Source organism: Alligator mississippiensis, chromosome 3, assembly GCF_030867095.1.
Source record: "Alligator mississippiensis isolate rAllMis1 chromosome 3, rAllMis1, whole genome shotgun sequence".
Classification (NCBI taxonomy): domain Eukaryota; kingdom Metazoa; phylum Chordata; order Crocodylia; family Alligatoridae; genus Alligator; species Alligator mississippiensis.
This window is the reverse complement of record NC_081826.1, coordinates 153,973,427-153,999,055: the sequence shown is the minus strand read 5'-3', so window position 1 is coordinate 153,999,055 and position 25,629 is coordinate 153,973,427. Positions and strand designations below refer to the sequence as shown.

Genomic DNA, 25,629 nt, shown 5'->3' with positions numbered 1-25,629 from the left:
CAAGTATTGCCTTGGTCCTCCATTTTTTCTTTCTGTATAAGGACTACATTTCCCATACATTCATCTGTGGCATTCTCATGAACCAACTACAAGCATAAGCATTCATAAAGCATAAAATCACACAAAACACAAGCAAGGAACAATTGCAAACACAAGCACAGAAAGCATCAAAACAAACACACCAAAAACACAACCACAAATATGCAGCAAATACAAACAAAATAACACGAAGACAAAAGCACATATAAAGATTCAAGAAGAAATACTGCCGGTGTCAAGGTGCTGGTGAATCAAATGACTAGTTTCATGAAACACAAAAGCAAAAACAAAAGAAAGAAAACTGCAAACAAAAACAATGAAAAATAATCTTTGATGCTCTAGTTACAATATTCTAACTAGTCCATGATAGTTGTGACTAACTAAAAGGTATTAAGTTATGCAAATGTAAATGTAGAACAAAGTGGGTGGGGTTGTGGTCGCCTGCTCAGAAAACTCTGCGTTATTTGTTTCTGCCCTGCAGGGGTTCTCACTGTGAATGCTTGGATTCATACAAATGTCACTCGCTCATGGTTTTACTAATGAGAAAAAAATTAAAGGGTGAATAACAATATTAAAGGATTTTTATGTAAAAGAGAATGAACAATCTGCCTCCTGTCTTTTGTGAAACAACAGAATGACTTTTGGTCAAGCGGAGCAGCAGGTGCATGGTGCAGTTGTGGTGTAGAGGTGGATTAACGTTCCTTGGGTACCAGGGATCCCCGTGTTCAGGACAGCTGCACCCTACCTGGTGGGGACCCCAAGCCCCCTACTCCACGCCCTCACCTGGCGACCACTACACTGCCCAGCATGCATGCACACAGGTATGGCTGCAGGGTGCAAGAAGAGCAGGATGAGCAGCACCCCTGGCCAGCAGGGGGGGAAAACACACACAGGGTAAGGGTGTGGTAGAGGTGATGCAAAAAACAAAAAAGTCAAACACTGGTTCATGATAGCCTGAGAAGTTGCTAATTGCACTCTTTCACATGTTAAGGCTCTCCCCATGGTACGGTATTGCCACTTCTCCTTTTCAGGTTTGGGATGGGGCACTCTATGTGGGGGTGGGAAGCGAGTCTTTCTTGCAAAAAAGTGCTGCACCCTCAGAAGTCTGCCTTGCCAGGATGCCGGTACGTTGGGATTGGGGGAAACATAAGCATTGCACAAGCATTGGACTTCCCATACCAATCCATCATGCCACTCTTTCCAGTAATCACATCACTCCAGAAACGCCCCCAAGCAAGGGATCCCCAGGTAGGTTGGCAACATCATCACCTCTCCCTTCCACCCCACCTCCAAACCACACAGACTGCCATGTATGCCAATCTGCCTATGAAAGAAAACATGCCAAACACAATTTCAAAATCTTTATTTCAAGAGTAAAATCATGGTGTGGTGCATTTATATGATTTTTTTTTTAAAGGCACTGTTAAAGAAAAAATAATTTTTTAAATAGTAATTTTTTTTTATTTTTAAATGAGTAGAAAAATAGAAAAAAAAATTGAGATTTTCCTTCCCTGCACCATAGTATCTATACGGTATTTATTATTTATTTATACACTGTTTCTACACTACTTATACATTATCCATTTACTTATTCACTATCTATCTATCACTATGATATACACTATATACTATTTACAAGAAGAAACAAAAAACAAGAAGAGGACGGGGTTTTGGCCCACAGTCCAAACACTACCTCTTCACACACACCCCTCCCCCCATATAGAGGATACAAAGTCGGTGGGATAGTTCTAATATTACCTATATAATCACCCAGAATGTTGCATATCCTGAGAGAGGCAGGTCTACCATGCAGTGTCCACCTGTACTATTCATCGTGTTTCTGGAATGGCAATGGCATTTAATTATGAGAAATAGGAAGGTTATCTCTGAAATATTAAAGCGGTAAGAAGAGGCGCCACACTCCCTCAGATGCAAACTTACCGTTTTGGTGCTGCTAATGTTGTGCTCCGCAGTTTGGAACACCATGATGGGCGTGGTGGGGAGAAGCACATACAGGACCGCTGGTGGTGGTGGTGGGATGGGCACAACCACTACCAGAGGGTAGTACACAACAGTGTGAATAGGTTGCTGCTCTAATTTTTTAGGGCAAATGAGAGGATAGATGAGAGGTGCAGGTCAGATGAGAAATGTCTCCCGCACTGTCCCCTACCTGCAGTCAGCTGTGGGAGCAGCGAGGAGGATGGATGAACAGGGTTGGGCCAGCCAAAAAAAAAAAAAAAAAAAAAAATACAACAGTGGCACTTGGTGAACTACAGAAATAGCACAGCGCCACCTGGGGGCAAAAGGTAAGTACCAGTCTTTGAGTCACTGTGTTTGCACAGAATGAGTCCATAGATACGACATAACTGACCCAAGCCCCATGGTACTGGCAGGGACATCCGCACACAGTCCCCACCCCAGCCCACCCTAGACTCGGCCTGGTGGAATGGACCAACCAGAACCCATATGCACAGCTCTGACCCCAGCCCACCCACACCTGTTCTGGACTTGCCCACCCATGCTGAGAAGCGGCAACAGCAGCAGCAGCTAAACAAGAGCTTCTGCTTGGTGCAAGGGAAAAGCGGCACTTACCCCTGGCCACTGCTGGACCCATCTTGCTGCAGCAGCATAAAGCCCATGCCCAAGCTGCTCTGCAGCCTCTCTGCACTGCCAAGGCCCAGGTGGCCCAGAGGCGGCAGTGGAGAGGAGCTACAGGGCAGCCCAGGCACAGGCTCCAGGCAGCTGCAGCAAGAAGGACCTGATAGCAGTGAGGGGGAAGGACCACTTTTCCCCCGCATCAAGCAGCAGCTTCTGCCCAGCTGCTGCCGCTGCTCAGCATAAGCAGGCCGTCCGGAGCAGGGGCAGAGTGAGCCAAGGTTATGTCTGTGCAGGAAAACCAGAGTTCACAAATGACAATCTAAACCAGCTATATGAAATTACACTGGATCTGGCCCACAGATTGAGGTTTTCAGCAGCAGGGAGCTTTGAGTGTGGTCACCCTGCCTGTGCCACTACAGGGAGAGCCAGCAGCCAAAGAGGTTCTCCTCATACTGCTGGCAGAGAGAAGCAGCGGTGGCAGTGACAGCCACGTCTTAGTGTCTGCCTGCCTGTCGCTGACCCAAACTGGGCCATTCTGTCCTGCGACCTAAAACGGTTGCCAACTACTGACATAAGGCACTGTATAAGGCATGATATAAAAAAGTTCTCAAATCTAAAATCTACACCAGTAAGTGCTCAACCTTTTGGCCCTGTGGGCCAGATAAGTGGTGCAAGGCCATCTATAGGTTGGACTGGGCCCAGAGACCCAACACTGTCCCCTCCCACCCTCTATAGGCTGGGACTGAGTTCCGAGGGCCCAGCACAACCCTCTCCCACACCCCAACATGCCAGGATTGGATCCTAGGGGCTTGGCACTGCCTTTTTCTAGCCCCCCCACATCAGGATTGGGCCCTGGGGCTCAATATGACCTCCGCTCAGCCATGTACACTGGAATCAGGTACCAGATCCAGTGTGCAGGGCCCGAGGCTCCTCATTGATCTGGAGATTTAGCAGCAGAGGAGCAGTGCCACTGCAGGTGGGCCCCTGGATGACAAGGGTTCTGTGGGCATTTTAAAATTCTAAATAGGGAAGATTGTTGTGGAATAGTTATTCCATGGCAGTCGACAAGAAAAGCCATCTACTATTAAGAAGAATATGGATGCTTTGAAAATTCTTAAGTCAGAAATATGAACAGTTATCAACCAAATTAAAACCAATTAAGCTACAGGACCAGATGAGATTCTAGGAGAACAAATAAAATGTTTGGAAGAGTTTGGTACAGAAAAGTTAACAACTGTTATCAATGATATATATGAAAGTGGAGGAGGACCCGAGGACCTCAATAAAGCTATCTTTATTGTGTTCCCCAAAGAACCTGGAGCCATTGAATGTGAACTCCATTGAACCATCAGTTTAATGAGCCATGTGACAAAGATCCTATTAAAGGTGATGTTCAGAGCTACAAGTAGAGTAAGACCAGAGATTACAAAAGCTCAATGTGGCTTTGTTGAAGACTGAAGTACAAGAAATGCTATCTTCATGGTACAAATGCTTTCAAAGAGGGCAACAGAAATGAGGAAAGACCTTTTCTTGCGTTTTATTGATTAGACCAAAACTTTTGATAGAGTCAAGCATGAAGAGTTAATGAAAATGCTGGAAGAACTGGGTATTGATGGTAAAGACTTAAGAATTTTAAGAAATCTCTGTTGGAACCAAACTGCAGCAGTGAAGACAGAAAATGAACTAAGTGATTTCATCCAAACTAAGAGAAACATAAGGCAAGGCTGTGTTTTTTCACCTGACTTGTTCAACTTGTACAGCAAGAAAAGACTGAGGGAGATTGAGGATTCACCAGGGCTGATCACTGGTAGACAGAATTTGAACAACTTGCATTATGCTGACAACAAAGTCTTAATACCTGATTCAGAAGAGACACTGCAAGGGATTTTAGATAAAACTAAGTGAAAGCAAGAAGAAGGGTTTAATTATCAACTGTAGGAAAACAATGTGGAAAAGATTTACCTCCATCAGACAGACCTGGCAGGACACCGCACTGGAAGTGGAGCACAGCAAAAGTGAAACCATGGCATTCCCGTCTGCCACAGCAAAGAATGAGAAGAAAAAAAACCCGTTGAGTCAGAAGGAGCCAGAATCAGCTCCTATGTCAGCTTGGGCACACTTTATAACAGCCGATTCACAGCCTGGAACACTGCAGCTGGGATAAAAAGCCCAGCAGGGAAGCAGCTGGGAGGACCAGAAGGTCCCCAACCAGCCCAAAGGGGCCAGATACTGAAAGTGGTCTAAGTGCAGGGACGTAGTGGCTACCACAGGAGGGAGTTTTGTCAAAGAAGCAGAACCACAGACAGATCCATAATCTATCTGAGGAGACTACATGGGAAACAGAGATCCACAGCACAGACTGGATCTCCCCAGAATCATAGTTTCATAGTAGCTAGGGTCAGGAGGGACCCAAACAGATCATGACCCCCTGCCACAGGCAGGACCCAACAGCCTGACCCCCTGCCACAGGCAGGAATGAAAGCTGGGTTCACAAGACCCCAGACAGGTGATCGTCCAACCTCCTCTTGAATTTGCCCAAGGTAGGGCCGAGAACCACTTTCCTGGGAGGTTGGTTCCAGATTTTGGCCACCCTAACTGTAAAATATTGCCTTCTGATCTCTAACCTAAACCTATTCTCCATCAGCTTATTACCATTGTTCCTCGTCACCCCAGGTGGTGCTGGGGAGAAAAGGGCTCTGCCTATTTGCTGTTGATGTCCCCTGATGAGTTTGTAGGCAGCCACCAGGTCCCCCCTCAGCCTCCTCTTGCTGAGGCTGAACAGGTTCAGGTCCTTCAGTCTCTCCTCGTAGGGCCTGTCCTGCTGCCCTCTCACCAAGTGGGTGGCCCTCCTCTGAACCCTCTCCAGGCTGGCCACATCCCTTTTTAAGTGCAGCGCCCAGTACTGGACACAGTACTCCAACTGCGGCCTGACCAAAGTCACATAGAGGGGGAGTATCACCTCTCCGGACCGGCTTGAGATGCACCTTTGGATGCATGACAAGGTATGGCTGGCCTTGCTGGCTGCGGTCTGGCATTGGCAGCTCATGTTCAATAATGACTCCAAGATCCCTTTCCGTCTCCATGCTTTTAAGAGGGGAACTACCCAGCCTGTATGTACGCTGTGGATTCCTTCTCCCAACGTGCAGCACCCTGCATTTGTCTACGTTGAACCCCATCCTATTCTCATCTGCCCACTTTTGTAGTCTGTCTAAATCTAGTTGCAGGCTCTCTCTTCCTTCAAGTGTGTCCACCTCGCCCCACATCTTAGTATCATCAGCAAACTCGGACAGCGTGCTTTCCACCCCCTCGTCCAAGTCGCTGATGAAGATGTTAAACAGTGCGGGCCCGAGGACCAAGCCCTGGAGTACCCCACTACTCACATCTCACCAGGTTGAGTACAACCCGTCCACAACTACTCTCTGGGTGTGCCCCATCAGCCAATTTATTACCCATCCAACTGTGCAGGCATCAATGCCACAGTCGCTTAATTTATTGATGAAGATGGGGTGAGAGACAGTGTCAAAGGCCTTCTTAAAGTCTAGAAAGACTATGTCCATGGCAACACTATCATCCAAGAATTTAGTTACTTGGTCATAAAATGCAATCAGGTTGGTCAGGCAGGACCTGCCTTTGATGAACCCATGCTGATTGCCCCTGAGCATGATCTCCCCTGCTGGCCCCCCACAGATGTGCTCCTTGATGATTCTCTCTAAGGTCTTCCCGAGCATCAAGGTGAGACTTACAGGCCTATAGTTACTTGGGTCCTCCTTCCTCTCTTTCTTGAAAATTGGGACCACATTAGCCAGTTTCCAATCCCCCGGCACTTGGCCAGATGACAGTGAATGCTCATACAGCCGAGCCAAGGGCTCCGCGATGACCCCTGCCAGCTCCCTCAACATCTTTGGGTGGAGGGCATCTGGACCTGCAGATTTAAAAATGTCTAGCCCTTCCAGAAGATCCCTAACTACATCTGCGCTGACCAAAGGCCTGACAGAGCTATCCCCAAGACTGTCCCTACCTCTGGTAGGTGGGATATCCTGGTCCCTGTTCAAGAAAACAGAGGCAAAGAAACTGTTAAAAATATCAGCTTTCTTGTCTGGCGTAGCCACAAGATTACTGGCTGCGTCTTGCAGGGGCCCTACATTGCCTGGTGCCCTCTTCTTGCTCCCAATGTACTTGAAAAAGGACTTTTTGTTGTCCTTAATCCTGGACGCTAGCCTGAGTTCCATCTCTACCTTGGCCTTCCTAATAGCCCTCCTACACTCACGGGCCAAGGAGGAGTACTCCTCCTTCATGACAGCTCCTCTCTTCCACTGGTTGCACGCCCCCCTTTTAGTCTTCAGGCATTCCTGAATGCTCTTGCTGAGCCAAGGGGGTTTCTGAGCACTCTTACCCCCCTTACTTCTCTCAGGGACTGATATCAGAGGGAGCAGATACTACGAAACCACCGATTCATGACAAGTATAAAACACAAGTAAAACGTGAGATGCCAGGGAACATGAACATCATCGACCCAAGACACGTAAATAAGGCAAGGTGCAGCCGTGATCAAGCAAGCCAAATAACTTCTCAGTTCAGTCACAGTAAAAATGTAAAGGTCTGAGACACAAAAGAGTGCGCCATAGTCATCTGGGTGGCCCAAGCAACAACATCTTTGGTTGGTGTTAGGTGAGGTGTAGGGGAAGCGTAGCCCCAAGTAGGAAGGACAAACAGACTGACCAAAGGAAGGTACCAGGAGGGATGGGATAATCCATCTTCCTCCCCATCAAAAATTTATTTTCCAGCAAAGACATGGCAGGTGATAGCCCCCCTGGGATACCAACCTAGGCTAAGGCCATTAATAAGCTTGTTCTTCCCTTAAAGCAATGGCGAAGCCAGACAAATCCATATGGACTCAATGCACCGGTGCAAGGCACGGAAAGGTACAAACAGAATGCATGGTAATTACAAAGAAAAAGATTATTTTTGTATGCAACATCAAAGTAAACAGGAACAGATGAAGCAGGTCAATAAATTTAACTACTTGGGAAGCTGGATAACATCAGATGCTAAATATGATCATGAAATGAAACAGAACAGAAATAGCAAAAGATGCATTTCTGAAAATGAAAAAGGTATTGACAAATAGTAAAATTTCTATAGGGACAAAATTAAAAGTTTTGGATTGCTATGTTATGCCAGTCCTCATGTATGCATCAGAATGCTAGATAATATCATTGAGTATGGAAAAGAGAACTGAAGCAAAGTGAGAAGTGGTTCTTAAGGCATATCTTGAAGGTATGTTGGACAAGTCACACTGCAAATGAAGACATTTTGTTAAGAGCAGTCTGAAAGAGGAAGCTGTTGACTAAAATCAGAAAGAGACAGCTGGAGTTTCTCAGACACATTATGAAGAAAGAGGAAATGAAAGTCTGGTCATAACTGGAAAGACTGAAGGAAAGAGAGATCGTGGAAGACAGAGGTTGTTGACTTACGTCAAGAGTCTATCTAAATGAATGAATGTATCAACACTGGAAATTTTGTATGCCTCAAAGAGAAGAGATCTGTGGAAGACCATGGTCACCAATGTCATGTTTGGATATGGTACCTAAAGAGAGAGGGAGAGCTAGGAAAAGGATTATAGTTCAGCTCCCATATCATTTCATTTTCACATGCTTCATGCTGACACTCCTTTCTCATCACAATTTGAATCTTTATTCCATTCTCATCCAGGGGTGGATCCAGGAGTGCAATGGCATGTTTGCACTTCCCCCAACTTTCCTCAGCGTAGACCAGTGGCTCCAGTTCCTCACAGCCCTAGATGCCTGGGTCTCCTGCAGAGTCCAAACCATGCCATGGAAGCAGCAAACTTGGATTTTTTTAAGTCTCCAAAGCAGATAAGAATCCCCTCCAGCACTCCCTCCCTTATCCCTCCCCCCAACTCCTCCTCTTGATTTATGACTGGGTGCAGGAAGGAGAGACCCATCTGCCACTGGCACTATCCCTGGCTAAACAGCGGATGGAGGGAGCCCCAGAGCCGCTCCTGCCCCACTCCACATGGGACTGCAAGAAACAGCTGATCAAGGAGCTGAGCTCAGCTGGGTACAGCAGCTACAGTGGACAGATCCCCCCAGGTGTTCCCCGCCAGCCTGGGAGCAGGCACAGGGATAGGGAACTCACCCACCAATGCCTCTCTCTCTGGACTAGACTGGCTTCTTAAACAGCCACTCCCCACAGCCCCAGCTGGAGCAGCACAGAAGAGGCAGGAGTAGCGGTGGTGGTAGGCAGGTCTCCCATTCCTGCAGCCAGAGTCATGTATGCAGGGATCCAGGTTCTGTTGCCCACGAAAAATCAGAGCAAAACAGGGATTCCCCCCCTTACTGGAATAAAACATGGATTTCTCATTTTAGCAAAACAAAACCAACCCAAAGACTTCGAAGTTTTACAGCAAGCCCTCTGCAGGCTGGCAGAGTTTCAGCCTGCAAGGGGCTGGGAGGGAGCAGGAGGACAGCGGTCATGCAGGGGGCGCCATGCACATGTACATACACATGGCCACCAGGCAGCCTGGAGAGCAGCTCCCGCAGGTTAGTGAGGGGGAGGAACTGAAGCCCCCATAGGAAGGGAGTGGAGGAGTTGGACAGGGCTGGGGCTGGGAATGCTGCCCAGCCGGACAGTGCATGGGGCTTGGGACCTGGGGCTGCAATGCATGGCTTCAGGGCCCCAGCGGGGAGCAGGACAGGATAGGACTAAAAGGGGAGCATATAAAAAGTGGAAACAGGGAGAGACTACCAAAGAGGAGTATACCTCCTCTGCTCGCACTTGTAGGGAGGCAGTTAGACAGGCCAAAGCTACCATGGAGCCGAGGATGGCATCCCAAGTAAAGGATAACAAAAAATTGTTTTTTAGATATATAGGGAGTAAAAGGAAGGCCCAGGGTGGAATAGGACCCGTACTAATTGGGCAGAAGCAATTGGTGACAGGCAGGGGGGACAAGGCTGAACTCCTCAACGAGTTCTTTGCCTCAGTGTTCCTAAGTGAGGGGCAGGACAAGGCTCTCACTGGGATTGTAGAGAGGCAGCAGCAAGGCACCAGACTGCCATGCGTAGACCCTGAGATGGTGCAGAGTCACTTGGAGGAACTGGATGCCTTTAAGTCGGCGGGCCCGGATGAGCTCCATCCGAGGGTACTGAAGGCACTGGCTGACGTCACTGCACAGCCACTGGCAGGAATATTTGAACACTCATGGCGCACAGGCCAGGTCCCGGAGGACTGGAAAAGGGCCAACATGGTCCCTATTTTCAAGAAGGGGAGGGAGGAGGACACAGGCAACTATAGGGCAGTCAATCTCACCTCCATCCTAGGCAAAGTCTTTATTATCAATGCTCAAATTTGCGAAAGCCCAGCAGGACAAATTATGCTGAGGGGGAACCAGCACAGGTTCGTAGCAGGTAGATCATGCCTGACTAATCTAGTCTCTTTTTATGACCAGGTTACAAAACGCCTGGACGCAGGAGTAGGGGTTGATGTCGTACACTTAGACTTCAGGAAGGCCTTAGATACGGTATCCCACACCATACTGATAAACAAGTTAAGAGGCTGTGACTTGGATGACTACACGGTCCAGTAGGTGGCGAACTGGCTAGAGGGTCGCACCCAGAGAGTCGCAGTCGATGGGTCGGTATCAACCTGGAAGGGTGTGGGCAGTGGGGTCCTGCAGGGCTCAGTCCTTGGACCGATACTCTTCAATATCTTCATCAGCTACTTGGATGAGGGAGTGAAGTGTACTCTGTCCAAGTTTGCGGATGACACAAAGCTATGGGGAGAAGTGGACACGCCGGAGGGCAGGGAACAACTACAAGCAGACCTGGACAGGTTGGACATGTGGGCGGAAAACAACAGAATGCAATTCAACAAGGAGAAATGCAAAGTGCTGCACCTAGGGAGGAAAAATGTCCAGCATACCTACTGCCTAGGGAATGACCTGCTTGGTGGAATGGAAGCGGAAAGGGATCTTGGAGTCCGAGTGGACTCCAAGATGATCATGAGTCGGCAGTGTGACGAAGCCATCAGAAAAGCCAATGGCACTTTATCGTGCATCAGCAGATGCATGACGAACAGATCCAAGGAGGTGATACTTCCCCTCTATAGGGCGCTGGTCAGGCCGCAGTTGGAATACTGCGTGCAGTTTTGGGTGCCGCACTTCAAGAGGGGTGTGGATAACCTTGAGAGGGTCCAGAGAAGGACCACTCGTATGGTTAAGGGCTTGCAGGCCAAGCCCTATGAGGAGAGACTGCGGCACCTGGACCTCGTCAGCTTCCCCAAGAGAACGTTCAGAGGCAACCTTGTGGCTGCCTATAAATTCATCATGGGGGTGCAGAAGCGAATTGGTGAGGCTCTACTCACCAAGGCGCCCCTGGGGGTCACAAGAAATAATGGCCACAAGCTAGCAGAGAGCAGATTTAGACTAGACATTAGGAAGAACTTCTTCACAGTTACAGTGGCCAAGGTCTGGAATGGGCTCCCAAGGGAGGTGGTGCTCTCCCCTACCCTGGGGGTCTTCAAGAGGAGGTTAGATAAGCATTTAGCTGGGGTCACCTGAACCCAACACTCTCTCCTGCCTACGCAGGGGGTCGGACTCGATGATCTATTGAGGTCCCTTCCGACCCTAGTATCTATGAATCTAGGGCCACGGGTGGCTTGTTCAGGGAGCAGGGGATCGAGTCAGCTCCCCGCTGTCGATTGCGCTCCCTGGGAGCAGGGGGTCCCGTGCCCCCCAAATCTGAGTGTGGGGTGGGTGCAGGCATGGGCTGCCTGCTTCAGGCTTGGGTTCCTGCCCTGCTGCCCTCCCCCAGGGCCTCCACAGCCCAGCAGGTGTGACCCAGCAGTACAGGGAACAGTGGAGCTGCACAAGGGGATCTCCTTCCCACTGCAAGCTCTGTGCTGCCCTGGCGACACATCCTTCACACACACAGTATCAGTGGGAGAAGTAGCACAGGGTTGTGTCCCTCGCTGCAGCCCCACGTGTGGAGGACACATCAGCAGAGCAGTGCGGAGCTTCCAGCGGCAAGCAGCTTTCCTATGTGGCTCTGCTGTTCCGTGCAGCACCGGGTCACACATGCGGGGCTGTGGAGGTCCTGAGGAAGGGGAACAGGGTGGGAGCCCAAGCCCGCAGCAGGCATCCTACCCCTGGTCCACGCACAGATCTGAGGGGCACAGGTGCCCCCTACTCCCTGGGAGTGCACACAGTAGCGGGGAGCCAGGCCCCCTGCCCAAGACCACAGAAGACCACTGGGAGGGGTGACCCAGGCTCCGTGCTCTGTTCTGCTGCAGCAGCCACCGTCTCCTACAAAGGGCAGGGGGCTGTGGACCCAGGTCCCTGGCTACATAGCCCTGGTAGCTGTGGGGGGTGCAGGTGGCTATGGAGGAGGCGGCAAAGGGCACCAGCATGTTTGGGGGGGAGGGGCCCTGCGGCAGGTTTTTTATTTTAAATCGTGGACTTTGGGGGTTTTAATCGAAGAATTTGTGATTTTTTTGATCAGGGAAAACCAGGATCCTTGGTCATCAGTAGGCAAGGTAAGGAGAGGGGAGGGACTGCTCTGCAGGGAAACGAAAGGAGAACTCATCGGGGGGGGGGGGGGGGGGGGTGGAGTGTGGAGGCCCAGGGAAGGAGGACACGGCCATGGCTGCAACACCAGCGGCTGCTCCTCCGCTCCTCCCCTCTCCTCCCCTTTTCAAAATCCTGAATCTATGTTATCATCTGCCCCTTTTCTCTAATACTGCTTTGTTTTTCATCCTGCCCCTGGAATGAAAGTTAACCACTCTACTCAAACCACCATTTCAATTTCACATCAAGAGCACAACACTTGAGGAAAGCTATGTAAAAGCTCACAGCCAAAAGCAGGAGGAAGTAGTTAGTGAACTTCCACACATGAATATAACAATATCTGTAAGCAGTCCTTCAGGAAGGAGAGCAGGGCAGTCTGTCCTTTTTAGGAAAACAAGCCCCAGAGACAAAACAAACAAGTTGTGGGAGAAGCCTCTGAGTTCAGGAAGGAAAAAAGATGGTCTAAAATCCAGGCCAAAGTGATCTCTGCTTAAAGAGCAATCCATAAAGGGTTAGACAAAAGATGTAATCCCACAGCCCTATGATAGCTTTCTACAACTGCATTGGCAACACATGTGATATGCATGTTTATGTGCACAGTTTGGGAAGGGAACACTCATGTGCACCACCAATCTGTAGCTGCCATCCTCCAGTTCACAGAAAGAAGTCACTCCCAACCCACCCACATATGTCTGAGTCTAGCTATATCTCCCTCCACTTTTCTCCTATTTCTATCCTCCCCTGTCATTTTAATTCTCCATTTTCAGAGTCCTTTATCAACTATCTGGACTCTCCTCTTGCGAAAGAAAATGATCTACTGCTTCTATGTCAGTTTCTATTAGCTCTTCCCCTCAGAGTTATAAACTCCACAAATCAGATTCAGAATTTTCATTTAAAGTTTAAGTTTCATCTACCTGAAATAAATACACTTTAGCTTGAAGATTATTTTGTCCATCAAAAAATCAAATACTCATGATTCTAAAACCAAGTAGTAGTACAAGAGCCCTTTTGTGACCACACAATTTCATTAAATGGCTTCTTTTTCTGTTGGATTAGCAAAGGCAAAAATAAAGTTACTGGTTGGCTGTCTACATGCTGTTCATTACTTTGTATATTTTAACACAGATAAAAATAGAAATATTATTGTGCACTGTTCCTGTTTTTGTTAGTGCAAGATTGGCTCTGTATATTCATAGATAACTCACTGTGGCTTCTTCCCAAGGAAGAACGACCAGGACAAAACTCTGTCCTTAAACTCAGGCCACTGGAAAGCTACTCCAACAGCCAATCACTAACATAAGGAGAACCTGCAAGTACACTGACTAATCTTAATACATTCATTCTCCCTCTAGAAAAAAAGTTCAATTTGTATTCTGCTAGTGTACCAAACTACCAGGTGGGTTAAATGAGGAGAGAAAACTGCTTGCAGAAAGAAAATCAATCAGGTAAGAAACATCTTATTCTGCTGCACAACTTCTCTTGTCTTTTATCCCAAGAGGGAAGCAGCAAGTAATGGTTCACACATGTAGGTGGTAAAGGATAAAATGGACTATTATTATGGTAGAATTATCAGCAAAAATAAAAATTCACACACAAAGAAAAAAATTGTAATCTAAGGAATTATTGAGAACCAACCACAAGGCACCTTTTTCTAACAGAGAAGGTATTTATTGTGGAACAGAAAACAATTTTATAAACATTCCTGTGAGGATCCTCAGATTTCCTTCCACAATGTCACTAGTTATCTTGAAAAAAGTGCTCTAACCCATTGGTGAATGTTTTGCCAGATGTGCCAAACTGAAGAAGATTTTAACATGTTACCTGAAGCAATTTTGAGGCCCTGACAGCCTGGCATTTCAGATATAAAGAAATGAACAGGGAATAATTGATGTATGCACTTCATATGCTTGAGGTATAGCTTTCTATTTATGACATAACTTTCCAAAGATGTTCCAAGAACAGGAAAAGGGAGGCAGACCATTCTGCTCAAAAATGTAGAAAGAACCTACTGTTTTCAAACCTATCTACTTCTCTATGGTACTTGGCTGTAAAACTTCAGTTAACTATCCTGAAGAAACAATTGTATAGCCAAGATCAACGTACCTTTGTGATTACTGTCCAGTGCCACAACAATGTATCCATGGTTTTCAGATGCCACCATAAAACAAATAAAAAAGAGAAAGTTGCTAACTGAAGCTGGTCCAAGAACTGAGAAGACAAAATATCTAAAATTTTCCCATGGGTACAAAGGAGTCCTTTACTTTGAAATCCAAACCTGTGTTTCTTGGACCAGTGGGGCACTAGGCAGAAGCGCTGAACTTATTTTTATATGTGAACTGCCCTGAAAGACAGCAGGTATTCTCTAATCTAAGCATAATTTACACTACAAAAATGCAGCTTTCTTTGACTTCTAATTATTGCTTGATTTTCAAAGGGACTTCTGCTTCAGTTCTGAAGCCAATCTCTAATGGAAAGGAAAATCTGAAAAACCTGGAATGCCTTCACCAGCACTACATCCGGAAGATCCTTGGCATAAAGTGGGAGGATTTTCGCATAAATGCCAGTGTCCTCACCAATGCTAACACCACCCATATGGAAGTGTTGATTATTCAACATCCACTGCAGTGGACAGGGAATTGTGTGTGCATGCCTGATATATGTTTACCAAAACAACTGCTATACTCCCAACTTAGCCAAAGACAAAGGACACAGTGGGGCCAGAGGAAATGCTTCAAGAGCACCCTCAAGGTAAATATTAAGCATGGCACTGTCATCACAAATTGGGAAAAACTAGCCTGGAACAGGGCTACATGGTGACGTCTTATGAGAGATGGTATATTTTACTTTAAGAAAAACTGTCTCACCCTGAAGACAGAAAAACAATAGAAATGGAAGGAAAAGAAAGACAACTAAGAAATTTATGGTCCAATTAACCACCGCTTGTGGCATCTGCCAGAGTCTGCGGTTCTAGGATCAGCCTTCTCAGCCATCAACAGACTCATCCACAACCATTTACTTGACCCATGGGAGGGATCATCCTCAACCACAAGGGATTGCGGACTATGACGGCAGCCGGGTTCCGAGTCCTTGAGGGGGCAAATGCCTCCCTACATGTTTTGATGTATGACTGTACTGGGGTACTCTGCCTTGGGGTTAAAAAGTTCTTGATTTTGAACTGCTAGCTTTGAATCCTTTCCAGTAGCTTACAAGTTGCAGTGAGTCTGTTTGTCACCAATTTGCTTGGCTCCTTAAAAGATATGAACTTAGAACTATTGCAACCATCCATCCAATTCTTAAGACACAGGGTACAATGGGAAGATAAAGAGGAATATTCTCTATAGGGACTTCCTATATAAAAATGCTCCTTTTGCCTTTATGATCATGCTGAAGATTTTGTTTGAAAAAAGTATAGGTTTTCTTAGGAATTTCTACAACAGATTTTTCCCTTAGCTTCTTCTTAAATAGCTTTGGTGTTGGCAGTGACCAATAATTTGCTATGTTAGCTTTGACTGCAGAAACCAAAGCTAATCGGCATTCTCAGCTACCAGTGTCATCAGAAGTTTCCCCAAATTTCCCTTGAAGGAGGAAGCCCTGTGTTCTGGTTCCTTTTGCCATGGTGCACTATAAGGAAGCACTTTCATGGGAGCAGGAGCAAGCTATCCCAATGTAACAGAAGGATGGGACGTGGAACAGAAGACTGCTAAAATCTCTTCAATGAGTTGAAACTCAAAAGGAAATCCTACAAGAAATGAAAGCTTGGTCATACTAGGGAAGAGTATAAGAATATCACACAGGTATGCAGGGAAAAAATTAGAGAAGCCAATGCAATATTTGACATGCACCTGGCAAGGGACATAAAAAGGTAATAAAAAGAGATTCTACAAGTAGGTCAGAAACAAGAGGAAGACCAAAGAAACCACAGGTCACTTATGGAATGCAGATAAGCAATCTAGTTGCAGATGCTGCAAAGAAAGCTGAAGTATTTAATGCCTTTTTTTACTTCAGTCCTTGTAATTTGGTAGCTGCCCCTATTTGAAAGTGCAGTTGGCAGAAAAAATAGGAAAGGACACAAACAGCCTAGAGGAGTAGAAGAACAGGTTAGGGATTACTTAGAGAAGCTAGCTGTGCTCAAGTCAGCAGGGACAGATAGGATGCACCCTAGGGTACTGAAGGAATTGGCTGTGGCAATTTCTGAGCCATTAACTATCCTTTTTAAGAACTCATGGAGGCTGGGTGAAAAGGCCACATACAGTACCCATCTTAAAGAATGGCAAGGAGGAAGATCCTGAAAATTATAAACCAGCCAGCCTGACCTCGATACCTAGAAAGATCATGGAGCAGATCCTCAAGAAATCTGTTGTGAAGCACCTCAACAACAAGGTCATCAAGAATAGCCAGTGTGGATTCACCAGGAGCACATCATGCCTGACCAACCTAATTTCCTACTATGACAACTCAACAGGCTCTGTAGATCTGGGGAATAGTAGAGGATGTGACATACCTTGACTTCAGCAATACTTCTGACACCGTCTCCCAAAATATTCTCATTGACAAGGTAAGGAAATACAGACTAAATGAAAGTACAGTAGGGTGGATACATAACCGGTTGGATCACCATGATCAACAAATAGTTCTCAATGGCTCAATGTCTAGTTGAAAGGAAGTACCAAATGCGGATCCCCACCGGGTCCCATATTGTTCAACATCTTAATTAATGATTTGGAGGATAAAACTAAAGGCACACTTTGCAAATCTGAATTTAACACCAACTTGGGTGGAACTGCAGACACTTCGGAGGGCAGGGCTAAAATCCTGAATGACCTGGACAGACTGAAGAAATAGTCCTCAATCAATAATATGAGATTCAGCAAGGACAAATGCAATATCCTTACTTAGGACAGAATTCGAGGCACACCAATAGAGATTTTTTGGGCCAATACCAATAGCTGATTTGTAAGGAGGCATATCGGCCAATACCAATCCGATTTCTGATACACAGCCTGGCAACTTGAAGAGCAGTGTCGGCTGGTAAGTCTGTTGTGGTGGAAGGGGAGGGGGAAGGGAAGGGGCATGGGAGGGCAGATCAAGGCCTCTGAGGTGAGTGAAGGAGTGGGGCTGGGGCAGGGGCTAACCAGCTGGAGTGGGGCGGGGTGCAGGATGCAGCCATGGATTGTCCATGGGGGGCAGGGAGGGAGTGGCAGCTCCTGCCAGTGTGCACACCCTGGGAGGGCATAGGGGATGCGTGCCTCCAGATCTGCGTGTGGGGAGGGGCGGGCTGCCGCTGCGGGCTGGGGACAGGACTGTGCCAGGCTGTTCCCGGAGGGGGTGGGCCGAGCTGTGCTCAGGGCACTGGGAAGGGGGACATGCAACCACTCCAAAATTCACCGGAGGCCCCCAACCCCCCCTCCCAGCACTGCCGCCACCCGCCGCAAGCACAGCACAGCCCAGCCCAGCCCCCACCAGGAACAGCCCAATGCAACTCCGGCCCTAGCCCACAGTGCAGTCCGCCCTGCCCCACGCAGATACAGGGGCACATGCCCTCCTCTCCTCCTCGTGCCCCCAGATGCATGGGGGGCTGCATGGCTTCATCCCGCCCCCCCGCATAGCTGTAGCACTGGAAATGTAGGTTGGAGATCATAACTGCATGGCTTTATCCCGCCCCCGCCAGTTAGGCAGTACCTGTCCCATTCCCTCCCTCACAGCAGGGACCTTGATCTGCCCCTCCCCCCCACCATGCCCCTTCTACTACAACAGACTTACCAGCTGGAAGCAGCTCTCCAAGCTGCCAGGCTGTGCTCCTCGCTGCCTACATGCTGCGCTGTGGCCATGCGCATGCACAGGGCATTTATTCGCCACATTATCGGCCAAATCAGGCAAAAAAAGCTGGTTTCCGATACCATCGATTTTCTTTATATTGGTACTGATCCGGTAACAGACCAATGCATTGGTGCACCTCTAGACAAAATAACTGCATAAATAAATACAGACTGGGAAAACAACTAGCTAGGCTGCAGTACTACAGAGAAGGACTTGAGGATTACAGTAGACCATAAACTGATTATAAACCTAGAGTGGGCTCTTGTTGCAAAATATGCCAACAGCATACTAAGTTGTATTCACAGGAGTGTCACTTACAAATCAAAGGAAGTGATTCGTCTGCTTTATTCAGCACTGGTGAGGCCTCACTTGGAATACTGTGTCTAGTGTTGGGCCCCACACTTCAAGAAGGATATGGACAGTTTGGAAAGAGTCCAGCACAGAACAAATATTATTAGAGGCCTGGGAAGCAAGACTTAGAAGGAAAAACTAAAAGAACTAGGGTTCTCTTGTCACAAAAAGAGAAAACGGAAGGGATTTGTTAACAGTCTTCAGATACATAAAGAACAATTATAGAGAAGATGGAGATGGGCTTTTCTCTGTGACCAGTGCAAACAGGACTAGGAGCAATGGCCTCAAGCTGTAGCACTGGAAATGTAGGTTGGAGATCAGAAAGAACTTCCTGACTATGACAGCGGTCAAGCATTGGAACAGGCTACCTACAGAAACTGTGGAAACAGCCTTGGCAATTTTCAGGAGCAGGTTGGACAGGCACTTGGCTGGAAGGTTTAGTTAGGAACTATCCTGCCTCAAGCAGGTGGCTGGACTGAATGACCCTGTAAGGTCCCTTCCAGCCCTACTTCCCTATGATCTTATGGTTATTTCTGTTTTTTAAATTAATAAAATCAAATATACAATGCATAAACATTGCTGGGAGTAAAACTGAAGATACCTGATTCTGTAACCTAATGGTTACAGAACTCTACCACCTGGACTTTTTATACATTTTACATTAGACAGCTTTTTTGGCAGCAGATATTGAACTACAGAACTTGACCTTCTCTGGGGATCATCTTCCTCCCTGGGCCACAGAACCAAGCTTTCTGGTTTTTAATCTGGCCCCCTGACTTCGTCAGTTTTGGCTGCTCAATAGCTTCAACAGACAGGTTGGAAAATGTACCCAGACAACCTATTCTGTACCCTAGTTCACTCTCCTGGGAAATGGCAGATACAAGTTCAAAACTCTCAGGCTGAAGAAATCCTAGACCTCCTATCTCCCATTTCCTGGGCAAATGCTAGCCTACTGGGAAAAAAAGTGGGTGCCCCACTTCTCTTACCCTTCCCCATTATATTCAGAAACCATTCAGCAGAGATCCTCAGAAGTCAGCTTAGGTGTTGTCTTAGTCACAAGTGAACAGACATCCAACAGACAGCAGGAGTCAAGCACATTAGCTACAGAGAAATGTGGGAGTTCAGAGGCACAGCTGTACTTTGTGTTTGCCTACATCTAGGCACTTCTGGGTATTAATGATTCTATATCCACCAATCTTCAGTTTCCTAAAACTAATTAAACTTATTCCCTTTTAAATATATCTTTTAGGTAAATATGAGTTTTAATTAGAATAGCATCTCTGTCTCTCCCCAAGCTATGCTATCTGACAATGCGGTTACCATGGTCACTGCAGAGGGCAGACTCCTCTGCCCCATTTCTTCAGGCAACCCCGAGTTGTAACCTGAGCTGGATACATTCCTGAGGGAGGGAGGAAACCTGCTCCCTCTGCCTACGTGACTGGCAACACATACCTAGTTGGGGGGGGCTTAAGCTCCCTATTGTTCTAAGCAATGCCAACATGACTGGGAGGGGACTAAAAACCTGCCAGTCTACCCAGCAACCAGTGATGCATTTCAATTGGTTGGCTGGCAGTCAACCATTGCTGGCCTTCACTGGATCAAGTAAATGAAGTCATAAGGGAAGGACTGCCCAGGAGGAAGGGAGTAGCCATGATGAAAACTCTCAGAGAAGCTAGTCCATCTGAAACTCTCTTTCTCTCTTGAAACTCATGGTCAATGAACTGCTTGCCTCCGGAGGGAATCTTCACCTGCTTCTGGATGATACTTGTGAGTAAGCTACCTGAGATCTATCTAGACATATAGCTTGCAGTAACACAGATGCATAATCAAAGGCTACCATGCCACTTTGCTCCAAGAGATTTCTCTGATATTGCTCTACCCTGTACCCTATTCCAAACCTATTTCTTGTAACCAATAAAGTTCTCCTTTGTACCTAGCATGGGAGACTTATTGGGAGAGGGTCTAAATTGTGCCTCAGGGTCCTCTTGGTGTGGCTAAGGGAAACCACTATTTGTGCTTCTGACTGAGGGAAGCACCCCAAGTTCTTGTAGTGTGTCAAGTACCCTCAAGGACCAATAGGCCTGGGTTTCCCAGAAGGCACAGGTCCCAGATCCATCCAGACTCTGGGTGGTGGCAGTGTTAACCCCATGCTTGCAGGTGGACTCCAGGAAGGGGGTCAGCTGGACACGAGGCACCCCCAGGGAGGCACTCGGAGCCTGGAAGTTGGTCGGGCTCAGTGAGGTGAGTGGCTCAACGCAGGAACACCCCCTACTGGTCAGCCACACACCATGCCTCAGTATTCATGTCTCCCAGGGAGGAATCCATGGGAAGCTCTGTACTAATAATACTGTACCTCTTTCTACTCAAACATGAATCCTAATCACTTCTGTGCAAAATGCCAGATTCTTGTTCTGGACAAATCCTACAAAGGAACGTGCTGGTGTGTATAGCACAGGGACTGGCAACCTAAGACCTGAGGACCAGATCCATCCTACAGAGCCATTTGGCCCAGCCACAGACATCGGATTAGGTGGCATTCAGCAGCAGAGGGCTTCAGCAGCAGTTGCTTTCCCCGTGCTAACACAGGGAGAAGTCGCAGCAAAGACAACTTTCCCTGTACAACCATGAGAAAAAGCAGCAGTGGGGGGAGCTTTCCCTACGCTGCTGTGGGAAAAAGCAGGAGTGGTGGCCGGGTCTTAGCACCTACCGTCCTTCCTGTGACCCATATGGGGTCATTCTGGCCTGCAACTGAAACAGTTGCCAACCACTGGTAAAGTGTATTCTTCCTGGATATTTGTTTACAGAATAGTAGGATATTACTAGAGATGCACCAATATATCGGTTGCATATCAGACTGGTACCGATAAAAGGAAAATTAACATTATTGGCAATCAGCTTTTTTTGGTCGGTGTAGCTGATAATGTCACTGATAAATGCTGCATGCATGCGTGCAGCCGCAGCATGCACACAGCCAGAAATAAATCCCAGCAGCTTGGAGAGCAGCATCCTGCCAGTAAGTCTATGTGGGGGAAGGGGTGCAGATCAAGGCCATCACAGTGAGGGAGGGGGGAAGTGGCAAGCACTGCCCAGCCAGGGCGGTAAGTGCAACCCCGCTGGGTGGGGGGACAAAGCCGTGGGAGGCTCATCCGGGGGGGGTGTGGGGAGGAGGGGGCGGCTCCCTGCTGCTGCATGCACCCCTGAGGGAGGCATGTGTCCCCCTGGATTTGTGCACAGGGTGAGGGTGGGCTGCACACTGTAAACTTGGGGCCAGGGGCTGCGCTGGCCTCTTCCTGGCAAGGGGGTTGGGCCAGAGTTGGGCTCAGGGCAGGTGGTGGCGGTGCTGGAAGGGGTGGCTACAGCGTGGGCTACAGTATCCCCAAAATTCGCCATAGCCTCCCAGCTGGACTCTCTAGAGTTAGCATGACGTACCACTGAGTCTACTAGAACTCTGGTTTGTCTTCTTTGGAAAACCTCAGCTCCTGGCCAACCCATCCTACAATGGACCCCAAGCTTTAGGTAGGTGTTGGAACCCTATGGGTCTGTCCAATTCACAGCCCCAAATCCTAACAAGATGGAGGGTCAGCAGTTAGAGGCAACAGACATAGCTCTTGCTCTGTGAAACCTCATGCCCAGGCAGAATAAGGGTTAATAGCTTACAGCAGCAGGGCAATTAACTCTGAGGCTCCTAGAAAAGCTTTCTCTAGCACACCTGGGACTTGATTCCATCCTTACAAGTCTTCACTGTTGCTGCAGCAGGAAGCATTAATTGGACCACTGATGCTATAACTCTAGGTCCCCCATAGCAGGACCTCTGTATTGATGATACATATCAACAAGAAACTAACAGACATCTTTACTATCTTCCCACCCTAAGCTTTGAATGCACAATGCAGTGCCATGCATAGGTAACTAAGCTAGTTCTAAATTAACTACCTGCAAGGAATATGCAGGTTGGGACAGAAGTGATAGGAGGGATAATTTGGAGGGTGACACCAGTAAGCTTCCAGGAAGCTCCATATGCTCACAGAACAATAGTTCTTGGCACAAGTGCCAAAGCAGTACTCTTACCAAAGATCCAGCTTCTACAGTCCAAATGGATTCCCTTTATTATTGCACAGAACTCTGTGCATGAAACAGAGTAGGATAGTTGCATTACAGCAGCAACTCACCCTGGCTAATTCCCTGTTTATCAATATACTGTTTAGTCTAGGTGAAGCACCACACTGAGCGTGTCTACACTAGACGCTAACTGCCCGGTAGCCTAGTAATACTGTGCAGTAACGCATCACAGCACAAACAGTGTTAATATGTCACTGCGCAGTATTATTACGCTACCGAGCAGTAGCATCACTAAAAAGATGTTCAATGGCGCTACTGTACAGTAACTCTGGTTACCACTCATTTAGTTAGTACTTGATTATACAAGTACTAAAGTAAATGTGCAGTAACCGCTGTGCATTAATGAATGTATAGATGTGCCCACTAACATGGCTATAATTGCTTCCATTTAGAGTTAGCTCGGATATCTCTACATGGCACTATATTCTCCTGTCACCATACCTTTCATTTCATTCCTTAGCTAAAGAAACAGAGATCAAAGCTAGACATCAAAATAAAGTTTCTTCTGCATGAAAAAAAGACTGATAAACCTTAAAGTACTAAAACAAAGGATGGGAGAAACTGCCGGCTCATTCCAACTCTGGTAGCAGAAATCCTGGCAACTTCCAGCAACACTGAACCACCCCCCAAATCCAAATTCTTCAAATGAGAGGCAATATTACTCATTTGTGCTGAGTAAGGGGAGCTGTGCAACAAAAAATAAATTACATTCACTAATATCTGATCCAAATATCTGATCTGGAAGGTATAGGTGAAGATGTGACAAAGGTAGAACAAGACTGCACAAGACAGGAGGAGATGTGAGGCAGTAGTTAAGGTGGTTACAGGTCCTCAAGGCCTGCAAGACCAGAAAGAGAGAAAGGAGTACCAATATCAGTCCCTGACCTCCCATTATTAGCCTTTTCCTGCTCCAACCATACGTAATCACTATAAGATACCAAACCCAGGTTTAATTATTATTAGCTGACATGATGTTAAAATACAATTAGTCTTAACCTATGTTGATCATTAAAGATCTGGTTAACATTCTGTCATCTACTCTCATTGTCCACGTTATATTAAATTACAGTAATATTTTCTGGTCAAGCCATTCTATCCCAATATCCATCAGGGCCAGAGACTAAGGTATTAGGATTTTGTTTCACTTGATAGCACCAATACTTATTGTACCCAACATCACGTGAACTCCCCACCTTTGACGAGTCATTTATTTGTAAACTCCCATATTAACTTCACTGTTATTTTACAATCTCAGCACTAAATTTCTCAGATGAACAGTTTACTTACTTTGTCAGGGCTCCCTCATTTCATTTGGTGCTTGCAAACTCATCTATGCCTGCTTCTATCAAACACCTGCAGCCTTCATCAGGCCTTGCTTATCTTGCTCCAAGTTCCTGACCACCACATTATTCCAACACCACCTGTCCAGCCCTCCAACTCCTTCCTTGTTCCTTCCCCTGAACATACTTACGTTACTTACACTTTTTAAAATAAATTCTATAAATGTCCTTCTGATTTTATAGGTGCCCACTGTGTATGGCAATTCATACCACAGATGAAATGCTGTAAAATTCAGTGAGTTGGGGCTCATGTAATGATATTTCTGAGAATCTTTTTTAACTCCTTTTCCCCCCAAACAAGCACCAAAGCGCAGATTTTCTGTTACTCAAAAATTATTTAATGAGATTTCAAAATGTTACTAAATGCAGAAAAACTTGCTCCATCACAAGACTGAAGAAATTAAGTTTGGCATTTTTCTAAATAGCAGTTTCCATACCACAGAGCTTCAGTTGTATATGAAGTTGAAATAGCTATGTACTATGAAGCACTTCTTTGGTCCTACCATCTTTAGGACAGGATCCTTTATGATAAATGTATACAAAACAGCAAGGAATAAACAAATATGAATAAGCTTAACCTCAGCATGATCTCTCAACATGTACCTGGGTTGAACTATCAGTTTGTAGTAGCTCACTGTGTTGTTGGTCCTAAAACCTCAAATTTAAGTTTCATGGATAAGCATAATCTTTGTAGTTGCCAAAAAGATAATTTTAATTAATTTACCTTTTTCATATGCAGGTACATTCGCTTGAAGTAGTTGGATAAGCTGAAACCCATTCAAGTGCAAGAACCTTAGTTGTTCTCTCATTGTCTTCCCTTCTATGACAGGCAATATGAGATTCCCAATGCTGTTTCTTGAGATTGGCAGACCAAGACCTATTGCCAATGTGGCAGCTAAATCAATCTGCTGCACAAGTTCTGGTTGTTTTAAAGAGCCTGGAATATGAAAAGGAATATTGACATTATAAGACTGGTCTCATTTTTAAAAAGACAGCTTACATTGTTTCAAAATTTGTTCACATGCCCTAGAATAGATGTTCCAAACTATGGTCCACAGAGACCTTGGCTGATAACATGACACTGGTTCCTCTTTTTCCAGTTTCTAGACTGCAGCAGAAGACAGCTATAGTTTATTAAATCCTTAACAAATATTATTCTTCAATATTAGTAAATGTTGTTGCTACAGCAAGGATACTTAAGAGATAATCCTTGAGACTGTTTTTTATTAAGCTGCAGTCAACAGTATGAGAGCACTTGACAACCCATGTTCTAGATAAAACACTAAGAAGGTGGGGGGTAAGATTCCTTGAAATATGCACTTACAATTGCCAATTATTTTTGTAAGCATTCACAGAAAAATGAAAAATTAAAATAATGTAGATTCACAGCTTTCCAGAAGCATTACATTCGCAGCATGGTAACAACAAAGACTTATACAGGATCAGGGCCTCACTGTTATGTGCTAGATCAGTGGTGTTTAATCCCCAGACCGCAACCCAAATCTGGCCTGTGGAGCCATGGCATGTAGTGGGGATGTAAATGATAAAAATACAATTATATTTATCCCATTTACTAATTACTGTATACAATTTAATGCCCTCTGGTGACCCTAGCCCTGGCCCCAGCCCCATATGTCTTCACTGTGCACCTGGCACTGTGTGGGCCCCAAGCCACTGGCGAGGAGCCACAAGTGGTGGGTGGCAGGAACGACCAAGCCACTAAGGGGCACTGCCCAGCTGTGGAGCCATGGCTTCCCCTTTCCCCCACATGGGCTCAGAATG

The 25,629-nt window shown here is 46.6% G+C and overlaps 1 protein-coding gene across 7 annotated transcripts in view; it reads right to left on the bottom strand.

The window, feature by feature from the left end:
• The window catches only part of PIGG (phosphatidylinositol glycan anchor biosynthesis class G), a 292,922-nt gene that overhangs the window by 225,421 nt on the left and 41,872 nt on the right, over window positions 1–25,629 (bottom strand). For all 7 annotated transcript variants that reach the window (XR_009460921.1, XM_019490733.2, XM_059724553.1 and 4 more), the window contains one exon: window positions 24,572–24,784. Coding sequence is in view for 6 of the 7 variants with exons in the window: in XM_019490733.2 (XP_019346278.1) it covers window positions 24,572–24,784 (213 nt within the window). In the remaining variant the exon portion in view is untranslated. The remainder of the gene's footprint in view (window positions 1–24,571; window positions 24,785–25,629) is intronic.